General features: G+C 41.5%; 1 protein-coding gene across 1 annotated transcript; it reads right to left on the bottom strand.

The window, feature by feature from the left end:
- Positions 1 to 1,497: 1,497 nt before the first annotated feature.
- Positions 1,498 to 9,158, bottom strand: LOC148757522 (uncharacterized). Its single transcript, XM_088800729.1, is given in 6 exon segments — positions 1,498 to 2,581; positions 2,583 to 2,644; positions 2,647 to 3,218; positions 3,954 to 4,027; positions 8,682 to 8,777; positions 8,997 to 9,158. Coding segments are annotated over 6 exon segments (1,353 nt in total). The 3' UTR covers positions 1,498 to 2,194.
- Between the last annotated feature and the right edge of the window lie 4,852 nt (positions 9,159 to 14,010).

Raw genomic sequence — 14,010 nt, 5'->3', positions numbered from 1 at the left:
ATAAAACATACACAGGATGGGATTAATGGCAGATTATACATGTTAGAAGAAATGATCAGTGAACTTGACACAGCAGTAGAAGCTATCCAAAATGAAATGTGAAAAAGACTGACTACATATACAGTATTTTAACTTACTTGTATATGCAAAAGATCAATGAACTTGATGACAAGGCAAAAGAAAATATACAAACTCAAGTACAGAGAACAAAAGCTAATAAAAGCTTTTTTATTAAAAAAAGAAAAGCCTTGAGTTCTTGGCCAATGGGTAAGAGGTATCTTTGTGAGAAGTGCCAAGTGGAAACCTCTCAAACTTTCCTTCACTCTGTTCAAGATAGTGAAACCCTACTGTGGTAGGGTTTATAACATATGAAGAATTAAAGTGTAGTGAACATCTTACAAACACCACAGCACATTGTGATCATTAACATGCTAATCATTCCTCTTCTGTTTTGATCTAATGGAATAAAGGTATAACTGTTTATACAGTTATAATAATGTCCTTGTTTGCTCAATCTACGTAGCAGTTTTAGGTCAATCTAGCAGATTAATTTTTCTCAGCATTGGTCTCACTTTCCTGCTTTTATGCATGCTTCACAATCTACATATCTAGGATACAGGGATTAATAGAAATTCCCTACCCTCATAAAACTTACAGTCTAACTTTTACAGTCTATAACTTATAATCAAGACCTTATACTTGGCTGGCTTGGTGGCTCAGGTGGTTGGAGCGCTATGCTCCTAATGCTGAGTTCACCGGTTCGATTCCCGCAAGGGCCAGTGTGTTGTGCCCTCTACAGCTAAGATTGTGAACAATGGCTCTCCCTGGAGCTGGGCTGCCATGAGCAGGCAGCCATCATGAGCGGGAGAGAGCTACTGTGAGCGACCGACCACTGGCGACTGACTGCCTCAGCCAGGTGGAGTGCAAGCCTCATAATACCAGCATGGGCCTGGGAGCTATGATCTACACAACTAGACTGAGAAACAACGACTTGAACCAGAGTGGGGCAGGGGGAAGGGGCAGAAGAAGGCGGGGAGGAAAAAGGTTAAACGACCTGAACTTTTCGCCAATGATTCATGGCTCTTGCATCATGACAATGCACCAGCTCACACGGCACTGTGAGGGAGTGTTTAGCCAGTAAATAAATAACTGTACCGGAACACTTTCCCTACTCACCTTTTCTGATCCCCAATGACTTCTTTCTTTACCCGAAGATAAAAGAAATATTGAAAACAAGGCATTTAGGACATCAAGGGTAATACGATGACAGTTCTGATGGCCATTCCAGAAAAAGAGTTCCAAAATTGCTTTGAAGGGTGGACTAGGAGCTGGCATCGGTGCATAGCTTTCCAAAAGGAGTACTTCGAAGGTGAGGTATGTAGCACTTTTTCTAGGATGAGTTCATGAAGTTAATTTTCTGACCTCATATACTGACACCTGTTGAGCGCAGGGACTTTTGCACTATCATATTTCTACCATGAGCTCACTGATAAACTGTGGTGATCACTGATGATAGGATCTATCTTCCAAAACCTGGCCTCTGCATTCGTAGGCTGTCTGTTGACGCATAACCATATAATCAACTTATTGCTCAAGGCTTTTCAAAATTGAATGTAACAGTTTTTCCTACCGTGTTTCCCCGAAAATAAGACCTAGCTGGACAATCAGATCTAATGCATCCTTTGGAGCAAAAATTAATATAAGACCCAGTCTTATTTTACTATAATATAAGACCGGGTCTTTGATATGATATGATATATGATATGATATAATAGACTGGGTCTTATATTAAGTTTTGCTCCAAAAGACGCATTAGAGTTGATTGTCCGGCTAGGTCTTATTTTCAGGGAAACATGGTATGTGCTTTTTTGTGACATAAAAGAAGATGTAATTGACCATTGAAGGCATAACCATATTCACTGTATTCATAAGGTTTTGCTCCTGTACAAACTCTCTTATCTGCAGAGGGTGCACATCTGGCAACTGGCTGTCCTGTAGTGACTACATTCCTATCTGCTAGGAGCCTAATCATGTTTAATGATGTCTGAGGGGGGTCACAGAAGGCATTAGCACAGTCACCATATTAACAGGGTTTTCCCTTGCAGGAGTTCACTAGTATCTAATAAGCTGTGAACCTTTATGGAAGGATATTCAACCTTCACTGAATCTAAATGTTTCTCTCTTGTTCACAATCTTAGCTGTAGAGGGCACAGCTCACTGTTTGTATCCTCTTATGTTTCACAAGGCATGACTTGTGGGAGAAAGCTTTCCCACACTCGCTGCATACATACCATCTCTCTCCTGTATGAGTTCTTTGATGGACAATGAGTATCGTCTTTGTAGAGAAAGCTTTCCCACAGTCACTGCATGTATAGGGTTTCTCTCTTGTGTGAATTCTCTGATGTTTAATGAGTCCAGATTTCTGTGAATAGGATTTTCCACAGTCAGTACACACAAAGGGAATCTTTCCTGTGTGAAATCGCTGATGTGCTATGAGGCAAGCCTTCTGGCTGAAGGTCTTACCACATTCAGTGCAGCCATATGGTTTCTCTCCAATGTGAGTTCGTTGATGTATAATAAATAAGATTGCCCTTCTGAATGAAACCTTTTCCACATTCACTACATATATAAGGTTTCTCTCCTGATGAGTTTTCTGATGTAGAAGGAGCTGTGACTTTCTGGAGAAACCTTTCCCACATTCACTGCATCCATGTGGTTTTTCTCTTTCCTTTCTCTGATGTGTAATGAGCTCTGCCTTCATGCAGAAGGCTTTACTACATTCAGTGTACTCACAAGTTTTCTCTCCTGTATGAGTTTTCTGGTGTTCAATTAGCTTGAACTTTCTGGAGAATGCCTTCCCACACTCACTGCACGCATGGGGTTTCTCTTCATTGTGAGTTCGCTGATGTTCAGTGACCTTGAACTTCCTGGAGAAGGTTTTCCCACATATACTACATCCATGGGGTTTCTTTCCTGTGTGAATTCTTTTAGGTTCCATGAGCAAAGACTTCTTGAGGAAGGCTTTCCCACATTCAGTACATTCATGGACTTTATCTATTTTGTGTTTTTGCTGAAGTTTAAGGATTTGTGACTTGCTCCTGATGGGTTTTCTACTTTCATGAAATTGAATTTCAGTATGAGTTTCCTCATGATTTCCATGGAGAAAGGATCTTCCATGTTCATTAAACTCAGCAGGTTCCTTTATGTCACCGTGTCTGCTTGATTAATTCTAACTGTAACTTCAAAGTTTTTCCATGTAAATCAAGCATACCATGATTTAGCCTTAATGGAAAATGACTTTTGCTCTGAAGAACAGTATTTCCAAATGCATTGTCTTCATAATGCTGTTCCATCATCTTCGGTATATTTTGGTTTTGTAAGTGCTGCTGAAGATCATCATCAACTTCCTCAGTTTCTAGGAAAGAAGAGAACAATGAATGCTCCAGTGAGCATCATATGGAATAAAACTGCTTCAAAAACACCTTGGGGGTGGGCTGGCTCTTCAGTAGAAAACATGATATCACCATAGAAGAAATTCCAAGTATAAGTGTGCCTTTTTTTTTTTTAACTTAAAAAAAAATGTAGTTAAATACACATATGATACAATTGGCTATTTTAATCATTTATAAGTATACAGTCCTGTGGCATTAAGTACATTCACATTGTTATACAACCAGCACCACCATTCATCTCTGGAACATTTTCACCTTTCCCAACTGAAAACTTCTGTATCCATTAAACACTAACTCCTTATCTCTTGGAAATGGTTAAAAACAGTAATATAAAATACCAAACAAAAGATGACAGACATCAATGTAAAGTGGTAAATTCACAATGAGTAAAAATAGATTGGTTTGCTTTATAAATAGTCCTGTAGACAGTAAAATACATGGAAGTCACTGTTAGTGTTCCAAAATGGTGAGAGACATATTCATCCAACACATCCTTCTTACATGACTATTACCGTGTACCAGGCATGGTGCTGGTAGTGGTGAAACACACACAAAAATTTATCTGAAGTCATATTCTAGGGGTGTAAAGGGAAATAAGCAAGAAAAAGAATAAAGTAGGCAGTAGCAAACATGACCATGGTTTGAAGAAGCAAAGGAAATGAAGAGAAGTGGAAGATATCGGGATTCATTTGGAAGGAAGCCTCACTAATGGATGCGATGTAAACAAGCCTCACTAATGGATGCGATGTAGGGAGAGGAACAAAAGAGGGAATCAAAGGGTACTCCTAAGTATTTGATTTGAGCTAAAGAGTAGGTAGGTAGGTAGTGCCTTTTAATAAGATGGATGAGGAATATGTTAAAGTTCAGAATGTGATGGAAACATTTTGGAGCACATCAACTTTGAGATAATTATTAGATATCCAAATACGGACATGGAAAACCCAATCTGATATATAAAACTTGAGAAAGGTCTTGAGATAGCAATGTGGAAATCATCAATACGTAAGGATTATTCAAGGTCAGAGTATTAGATGAGATCACATCCTGAGAATGTGAAGAGTGCAAGAAGATGAAGGCACAAAACCAAGGCTGTAGTCATTTCAACATATAGAACTTTGGGATTCCTGGAACCCACTGAAGAGACCCAAATATTTACCAAACTGGTAGAGAATTATACATGGACATTAGAATAAATGTCCTCCAAAGGCAAGTCAGAACATTGAATGCACAGGACCTGATTTCAAGAAAATTCTAACAGACTCTTGGGTGCTCACCCTGTTGCTAAAATATGCCATTCTTCTGCATTATGCTAATAATGCACCACATGTTAATTGGGCACATGGTCTTCTCTACAAGCAGTTGTGCTTCTGCACCAGATATGAGAACTGTCACCTTCTTCATCATGCTGTCCCTGTATAGATGTCATAGAATTTTCCCCTTTTCACTGACCCTGATATATTAATCTCATATCTTGCCACTAACAGCATCTAATTCAACAGTTAGGTCTCTGCTGTCATCAGTTAACGGGTCCTTAAAGGACCACTTTCCCCCTGAATCAAGACTCAAGGCAGCTTTACCTTTAGTTTTTCCTAGAACATCTGCTGTATTATTATTGCTACAGTGCTGCCACTGAAGTGAATAGTAAGACTGCCTACAGCTAGAAATTTACAAAACCTAGCCTCCACCATGCCTCCTCTATTACCAATATATAAAATTCACAGTGGTGAGCCTGATGATAAAAGCTTACATTACCATGTACCAAGTTTATCTAAGTTTTCACTACACTTGTTCCGAAACAGGTACCTTCTAACATTGGTCTTCACATGATCTGCTTTAGGCCAGTCTTTTGACAGTCCCCATATGGCTTTGCACATTTCCAATTTTTTGCCATGTTTCCGCCTCATCATCTTAATTCAAAATCTAGCTATATTTCTTGCATAAGATACTTTATGATACTATCATCCTCCATTCTCTCTATACCACTTTAGGTTACTTTTAATTTTGAAAATTGTCCCTATATTTACGATTCACTTGACTTTTGTACAACCTTGAAGTGTAGCAAGAATGTTTCACATCCTCAAAAACTTAATTTGTAAATATTACATGAAGATTTGTCCCTTCTTTGCTCATAAGATCTTTGCTGCAGAAAGACATTTCTTTGTTTCCCGCTGTGGTATTGTGATTTATAATAAATATATATTTGGTCTTCTCAGTTTCTTCCTGAGTTCCTAAAAGCCTTGGAATTTCCTAAGTGATGAGAGTGACAAAGGTGACATCAGGTGACTTTTGGAAAGCACCTAAGGATGGGGGCTGGTTGCCAGTAGTAGCCAAACATGTGATTAGAGGTTTCCTCCGGGGAGGGTAAGGGGGGTTGGAGGGTGAATCAATTGCCAATGGCCAAGGATTTAGTCATGACTAGGTAATGAATTCTCTATAAAAACCCAAAAGTACAGTTCATTGGCCCCTTTTTTTGGAGAGCTTACACATTGGGAAACAAGAGCGCTTCCAGGTGCCACCATGTGACCAAGCCTCGCCATGTGTATCTCTTCACCTGGCTATTGATTTGTATCCTTTAATATCCTTTGTAATAAACTGGTAATCTAGTGAGTAAACAAGTTTTCTTGAGTTCTATGAGCTGTTCTAGAAAATTAATTAAACCCGAGGTGGGGCAGATTGAGAACCTCTGATTTATAGCCAGTCAGTCTTTAGGTACAGGAAACAACCTCAAATTGCAATTTGAGGGGATCCTTGGAACCTGCAATGTGTAGCCAGTCTGTCAGAAGCACCTGGGTTTTTCACTGGCTTCTAAGTTGGAGAGTGGTCTTGTAAGACTGAGTTCTTTACCCATGGAATCTGATTCTATCTCTAGGTAGTGTCAGAATTGCTTGTCGGTGTGGGAAAGCCTCCCCACACGTTGGAATTGTGTCCAGGAACCCTTTTTGCCCACTAAATCAATTCTCTTCCACCATGAATTAGAGCTACACTTCAACCAGAGTCACAAAAGCTTTGCATAAAGACATACCCAGGCCCTCAAACCAATTCTAACAAAACCAGACTCTGAGGAAGAAGCCTGGGTATGAGTATAAAGAAGAAAACCCCTTCAGAAATGAGCCTCCATCACCTCCTCTTTGATGACATCCCAATTCTCAATGTCCTCTGTGCTATATTTGCCAATGAAATTGGACAACACTATCTTGGATTTGTTTGGTGATTGTAGTTTCAGGCCGGTCACTCTTGTTACATTGTATACATTCAAAAGGAAGAGAGAAAATATTTACATTTCTACTTAACTAATTTTAACTAATTTTTACTTCTAGCAGGTAAATGCAGGTAGCAGTGCAGGGGTGATCTCTGCTTCTTGTAACTTGACATGCAAAAGGTTCTCCTAATAATACTCCACATTCAAACTGAAGAGGAAAAGTGAAACCTCTAATGAAGCTGTTGTGTGTATTTATGAATATTAATGAATAAAAACTGCTTGGATGTTTTACCTTGAAAAAGAGAAGACCCCTTCAATAAAAACCTGGCATTTAAGAAATGCTTGTGGGGCAGCCAGTTGGCTCAGTGTTTAGAGCACAGTGCTCATAACACCAAGGTCGCTGATTCGATTCCCACATGGGCCAGTGAGCTGCGCCTTCTATAGCTAAGATTGTGAACAACAGCTCTCCCTGGAGCTGGGCTGCTGGGAGCAGCTGGAGGATGGAGTGGGCTGCTGTGTGCTGCTGCAGGCTACCATGTGCAGCCATGAGCAGCCGGTGGCCAGCGTGAGTGGCCAGCAGTCATCGTGAGCAGTCGGGAGCCGGCAAAAACTGCTGTGAGCAGCCAACCGATGACTAGTGACCGACTGCTTCAAGGGGGGGTGGGGAGCGCAAGGCTCATAATACCAGCATAGGTCAGTGAGCTGTGTCCTGCACAACTAGGCTGAGAAACAATGGCTTGAACCCTTGAACCGGGAGAGGGGAGGCGGAAGAAGGGGACAAAAAAAATTTCTGTGACATGGATGGTAATATGGTCAACTGAGACTTAATGTCATCAAGTCTCTGAGGAGAAAAAGGAAAACTTTAGGGAAAAGAAGCCATTAACAAAGTCAAAGTTGAACTAAGAGGAAGATTAGAATCAATAAATATACAAAGGAATTATAGTAAAGCAGGCATGAAGTTTTAGGGTAGGAACGGAGAATGAGAAATTGTATAAAGGTCTTTGCTAACTAAACAAAGAATAGGATAGGAACAATGGAGACCTTAAATATGGTTGCCCAGAGGGTAGAGAGTATTCAAGGTAATGCCAACATGGCCAAGATTTAAGATGTACAGAAGTACAAGAGAATCTCGGTTTTATTTATTCACTTTTATTTTTTAAAGAGAATCTCAATTTTTAAAAAGATTATGGAATCTGAAACTAATATGTTATATATCAATTATACTTAAATTTTATAAAAAAGCAAAAATTTAGTTTTTTAAATAAAAAAAGATGATGGCAAGGGCTTTTCTTGGAAGAAAGATGATACTAGTTTCTCACAAAAAGTGTGAACTCATAGGGAGTTGCCATGGAGACGGGTAGATTATATGGCAGTAGCATATAGATTAGACAATGTTAAGGGAGATGTCAACTTGGGAGCCTCCACAAAAAACAAGAACTTAACACATTGCAATAAAGTAAGGTTTTAAGGCCTATGAGATAGAACAGGGGATGAAAACGGAACCTTTGGAGAAGCTCAGAGTGGGGAAAAAAGAAAACTTAAGGAAGCAGATTAATGCACATTCAGAGACCAAGGCATCCAGAATAGAGTTGGATGTTAAGAAGGGAAATAAATATTTCCCAGTAGGGCAGGAAGGTGCATTAGTCAGAAGACAATGGTGAACCCAAAGTTTTCTCTAACAGAGACATGGAAGGAAGGAATTTCATAGCAGAGGTAAAAGGAACACAAAGTCATACTGACAAGTGATGAAGAAGGGGAAATCCAAGCAAGAATTTGAAAATCCAAGCAAGAATTATTGTAGGGGAAAAAGATGACATCTAAAAAATATATAGGGATTAGTTCCAAGAAGAGATGAAAGGTAAATTTTTCTCTAAATTCCTACAAAGAATAAGAACTCTTCTATGGGGGCAGGGACACATGGAAGCTCAGTTTCTGTCTCCTCAGACACCCTCACCACTGTTATGCCTTCTCTAAAGAACTAGAAAGTGATTTCCCCAGGCTTCCCCTCTTGCTGTTTCTCGCTCACTTACCCGGATGAGTTTGACTGTGGACTTCATCTTCCAATGTCCACAGTGGTTCTCCATGTTCCAATCTGGAGAAAATGTCTGGTTTGCTGGCTTGATACCCTGTTCATGGGAAATTAGAGAAAGATTAGGCTCGTCAGATTTCATTAGGGATCTGTGATGGTATGAGATTGCATGTTTGCAAATTAAAGCTTTTCTCTAAGATAAAGAGAGATTCTACCTTCTCATTTGGGGACAGAGCAGGGACTGAGATTCATTACCACTTCAGAGCATCACAGACACTCCAGGCCTTTCAGAAGTGAGACTGGAAAGACCACTGACTGGGGACCCTCTGAGTGACACAGGGGAGCCGTCCTCAACAATTAACACCAGGTTGCTGTAGTTCTCCAACATCACGTCCCGGTACAGGTCCTTCTGCTTGGGGGCCAGGAGCTGCCACTCTTCCCATGTGGCATGTCCTCCAGTGTCACTAATTCCTGTCATAACACGATCCTGTTTAATGTGTTCGTTTATTGAAATGGAAGGTGTGAGATAATAGAAAATATATATATATTGGTCTCTGCCTCTGGTTTCTGGCCCAGAGCTCCTGAAACCCTTGTAAATTCTTAAGTAACAAGAACAATATGAGTGTTCTTTGTTCTAATGAGGCAACTTTGGGTGGGCTCATGAATGCAGGCTGGTCACTAGAAAGACCAAGGCATGATCAGAAGCTTGGGATTTTCAGACCCGCCCTGCCCCCATTCTCTTGAGAAGGAAAAGGGCTGTAAATGAAGTAATGCCTACATGAGGAAGCCTCAAAAGACAAAAGTATGGTGTTCAGGGAGCTCCTGGGTGTGGGGAGCCATGGTTACAGGAAACTCTGAGCTTTACAGAATGGCTCGGTTTATGCTACCTGTTTCCTCCCCCTGAGGCAATTGTCTCTGCCTGCACCTGAGGGGAGCTTGAGCTTGTAAGCTGCTGAGGAATTTGGTGGGAGCGGCCAGTTCCCGGACACAGAAGGCTGATGCCTATCAGGGCAATTGATAAGATAATTACTTGTGAGAGTTTCGGTGAATGTTGTATCCTCTATGTGAAAGTTAAAGAATTTACATTTGTTAATACATACTTGCACGTGCTCAAACTGCTTATATGGGTGCAGTAAAATAAACTTAGTGTCTTCAGGATCACTGAAGTCCGCGATCGCCATCATATGTGAGAGTGTCTTTGATTCATTCCCACTCCCCCATTCGGGAACCGATCGACTTGTGGTGGCTGGCCCGTCACACTTGGCGCCCAACGTGGGGCCTGAATACGGGGGTAACAGTGAGGAACACCGCGTGGAAGGGCCCGGCTCGTATAAGAGCTAATTTCAGTGGATGCACGGTGAGTAAGACACGATCCCCTTGGTCGAATGAATGTGTGAATGATTGATAGTTCCACGACTTTTTGTCACGGAGCTTGATTGGGCCCCAATCCAGAAGGGCACCTGATTGTTTCTTTGTTTGAAAGAAGGACCGAGTTAGGGAAAAGGATGGGTCACGCCAGCAGCAAGGACCTGTATGTTAGAGGACTTAAGAAATTGCTGCCGCCCGTGGCAGTCGGGTGAGCAGAGAACAGTTAGATAAGTTTTTAGAATTTGTAAAAGAAGTTTGTCCGTGGTTTCCAGAAGAAGGCACTGTCAGCCTGGAAACCTGGCAGAAAGTGGGAGAACAATTAAAGGATTTTTACACTGTCCACGGGCCTCAGCAGGTTCCGATTGAAACATTTGGACTGTGGACTTTGATCCGGGACTGTTTGAACCTTAAACATGAGGAATGCAAATTAGAGAAAGTGAAACAAGCCAGCGATGAGGAGGGAGGGGCGCAAAGTTGTTAGAGGGAGTTCTTAAGGTTAATAAAGAGCCTGTTTATCAGGAAACTCCGGTCGAGCACCGGGAAGATTTAAAACCTCAGGATCAGGAAAAATTAGAAGATGAGGCAGCCAAATATGATAGGGACAAAAACCCTCCTTTAGTGGCTGTGGCTCGGGAGGACGAGCAACTTTCAGATACTGCACTTTCTCTTGCAGATCAAATAAAAAAGATTCAGGGACAGTTGATAGAACTTAAAGTTGCTGTAGACGGAGGAAATTGTCCTCGGGGTAAAGATCCCCCCATAGTTGATCCCTCTGCACCACCTCCTGAGGAGTCCTGTAGGTGGGGACCTCTGCTGCAGTCCCCGGTTTGGGACATGCCTGCAGAGCCTTCGCCAAGTTATGTTAAGCCAGGATCGGACTCTGTTGTACTATCCCCTCTTCAAATAGCTTGTGAAGAGGCTAACAAGCAAGGGGAATCTACAGAGCAGTTTGGCGTATATCCTATTTTTGAAAGATATGATCAGACAGGACGTAGGGTTAGGGATTGGAGGCCTTTCCAGTGGAAGCAGATAAAAGAATTGAAAGAGGCTTGTGTGCAGTATGGACCTATTGCCCCTTTCACCATGGCAATTTTGGATGTTCTGTCTACTGAAGCCACCCCTCCAGAGGATTGGAAGCTTATTGCTCATGCTTGCCTTTCGGGAGGCGATTATCTCTTATGGAGATCTGAGTTTTATGAAAACTACAAAAAGAAAGCTAATCAGAACAATTTGAGGCGAGTTCCCATCACTTTTGAGATGTTGGCTGGTGAAGGCATTTATGCTGAAATAAAAAACCAAATGGGCTTTGCGGTAAGAGCTTATGCTCAGACTTCTGCCGCTGCAAAGGAAGCCTGGCGTATGCTACCAGACACTTCCCGCAAAGAGGAACATGTATCTCAGATAAGGCAGGGAGCAACTGAGCCTTTTCAAGAATTTGTGTCTCGCCTCAATATAGCCGCGGGGCGGATTTTTGGGCCATCAGCTGCTACTCAGTCTTTTATAATGCAGCTTGCTTATGAAAATGCTAATTCTGCATGCCAAGCTGCTATTAGACCGTTTAGAAAAAAGGGAACATTGTCTGACTATATTCGTTTGTGTTCTGACGTAGGATCCTCTTTTACCCAAGGCATAGCCATAGCGGCAGCTATACAGGGAAAGCCTATGAAAGAAATATTGTATCAACAGGCAAGGCTCAATTCAGGGAGTCGCTCTGGAGCTTGTTTTACTTGTGGAAAATTGGGACATCGAGCTGCCCAATGCCCTCGTAAAGGGGAGTCTGAGAACTCGACCGCTCCTACAAAAAAGCCTCCAGATATATGTCCTAAATGTAGGAGAGGAAAACATTGGGCTAATGAATGCAAATCCAAGACAGATAAAGATGGGAAGCCCATCCAGGGAAACTGGGTGAGGGGCCAGCCCCTGGCCCCGAATCAGCAATGTTATGGGGCACTGCAGATCCCAGCGCAGATGCAGGGACAGAGAGGGAACGAGCCTCTGAGAGGAAATACATCACAGATTTATTCCGGGCCACCTCAGGCAGCGCAGGATTGGACCTGTGTTCCACCACCGACATGGTATTAACTCCTGAGATGGGAATGCAAGCATTGCCCACAGGGATCTTTGGGCCACTACCACCAGAAACTGTAGGTTTATTGATAGGGAGAAGTAGTTCCATTATGAAGGGGATTCAAGTTTCCCCAGGAATTATTGATGAGGATTTTACTGGAGAAATTAAGATTATGACTTGCTCATCTTCAAATGTTTCAGTTATACCTGCTGGGACTCGCATAGCTCAGCTAATTATTTTGCCTCGTGTAAAAATAGGAAAAAATAGACAAAGTCAGAAACGTGGAAACCGAGGATTCGGTTCCTCTGATGCTTATTGGGTTCAGGAAATAAAAAGAGATCGACCTGTTTTGCAGCTTAAAATTAGTGGAAAAAGTTTTCAAGGGATTTTAGATACTGGAGCTGATGTATCCTGCATATCTGTTGAGCATTGGCCTTCTAGTTGGCCTATGCGATGCACTAATACAGACTTACAGGGCATAGGTCAGTCTCATTCCCCTAAGCAAAGCAGTAATTTATTGTCATGGCAAGATGAGGAAGGACATCAAGGGACTTTTCAACCATATATTATTCCCGGTCTGCCTGCTAACCTATGGGGACGGGACATTATGAGCAATATGGGAGTTTATATTTTTAGCCCAAGCACTCAAGTAACTCAGCAGATGTTTGATCAAGGGCTCCTCCCTGGACAAGGCTTAGGCACTGAGGGACAAGGACGTCAGGAACCCATCTCGCCTACCTCTAATTTACAAAGAGCTGGTTTAGGATATTTTCCCCAGGGGTCATAGATCTACCTGTACTCCACCAAAAAACTGCAGAAGCAATAACTTGAAAATCTGATATGCCTGTGTGGATAGATCAATGGCCCCTTACTCAAGAAAAAATATTAGCCGCTCAAGCGCTAGTACAGGAGCAGCTTGATAAGGGCCATGTAATTAAATCTACGTCGCCCTGGAATTCACCCATTTTTGTAATTAAGAAAAAATCGGGGAAATGGAGATTGTTGCAGGATTTGAGAAAAGTAAATGAAACTATGGAAGTTATGGGTGCTCTCCAGCCAGGATTACCTCATCCTTCTGCTATTCCAAAGGATACTTATAAAATAGTGCTAGATCTAAAAGATTGCTTTTATACTATACCACTCCATCCCCAAGATTGTAAGAGATTTGCTTTTAGTATTCCTAGTCCAAACTTCCAAAAACCTATAAAAAGATATCAATGGCAAGTCCTCCCCCAAGGTATGGCTAATAGCCCCACCTTGTGTCAGAAGTTTGTTAGTGAAGCAATTGATAACACCAGAAAACAGTTTCCTTCTGTGTGTATCATTCATTATATGGATGACATCTTATTGGCTTGTAAGAAAGAAGGAATGTTGTTAGCTTGCTTTGCAGATATGAAAAAGAACCTTCTAGCCTCAGGTCTTATTATTGCACCTGAGAAAGTACAGAGAAGTAAGCCTTATTCTTACTTAGGATTTCAGTTGTTTGCTCAGTATTTCACTCCACAAAAAATAGAGCTTAGGAAAGATCATCTTAAATCTCTTAATGATTTTCAGAAACTGTTGGGAGATATTAATTGGCTGAGCCCTTCTTTGGGACTAACTACTGGAGATCTTAAACCACTGTTTGAAATTTTAAAAGGAGATTCTGATCCGACCTCGCCCAGGTCTCTTACTGAGCCTGCACGGAAGGCTCTTTCTAAGGTTGAGGAAGCCATTCAGCAACAGCATGTTTCTTTTTTAGATTATTCTAAACCTCTATATGTGTATGTTTTAGACACCAAGCATACACCCACAGCAGTGTTGTGGCAAGAAGGGCCACTTAGATGGATACACCTCCATGTGGCTGCACAAAAAAATCTTACACCTTATTATGAATTTGTGGCCAGTTTAATTC

Source organism: Rhinolophus sinicus, chromosome 8 (genome assembly GCF_057876585.1).
Source record: "Rhinolophus sinicus isolate RSI-liver-muscle chromosome 8, RSI-T2T, whole genome shotgun sequence".
NCBI classification, from domain to species: Eukaryota; Metazoa; Chordata; class Mammalia; order Chiroptera; family Rhinolophidae; genus Rhinolophus; species Rhinolophus sinicus.
Note: the sequence above shows the minus strand (reverse complement) of the source record. Positions and strands in the feature narration are given on the sequence as shown.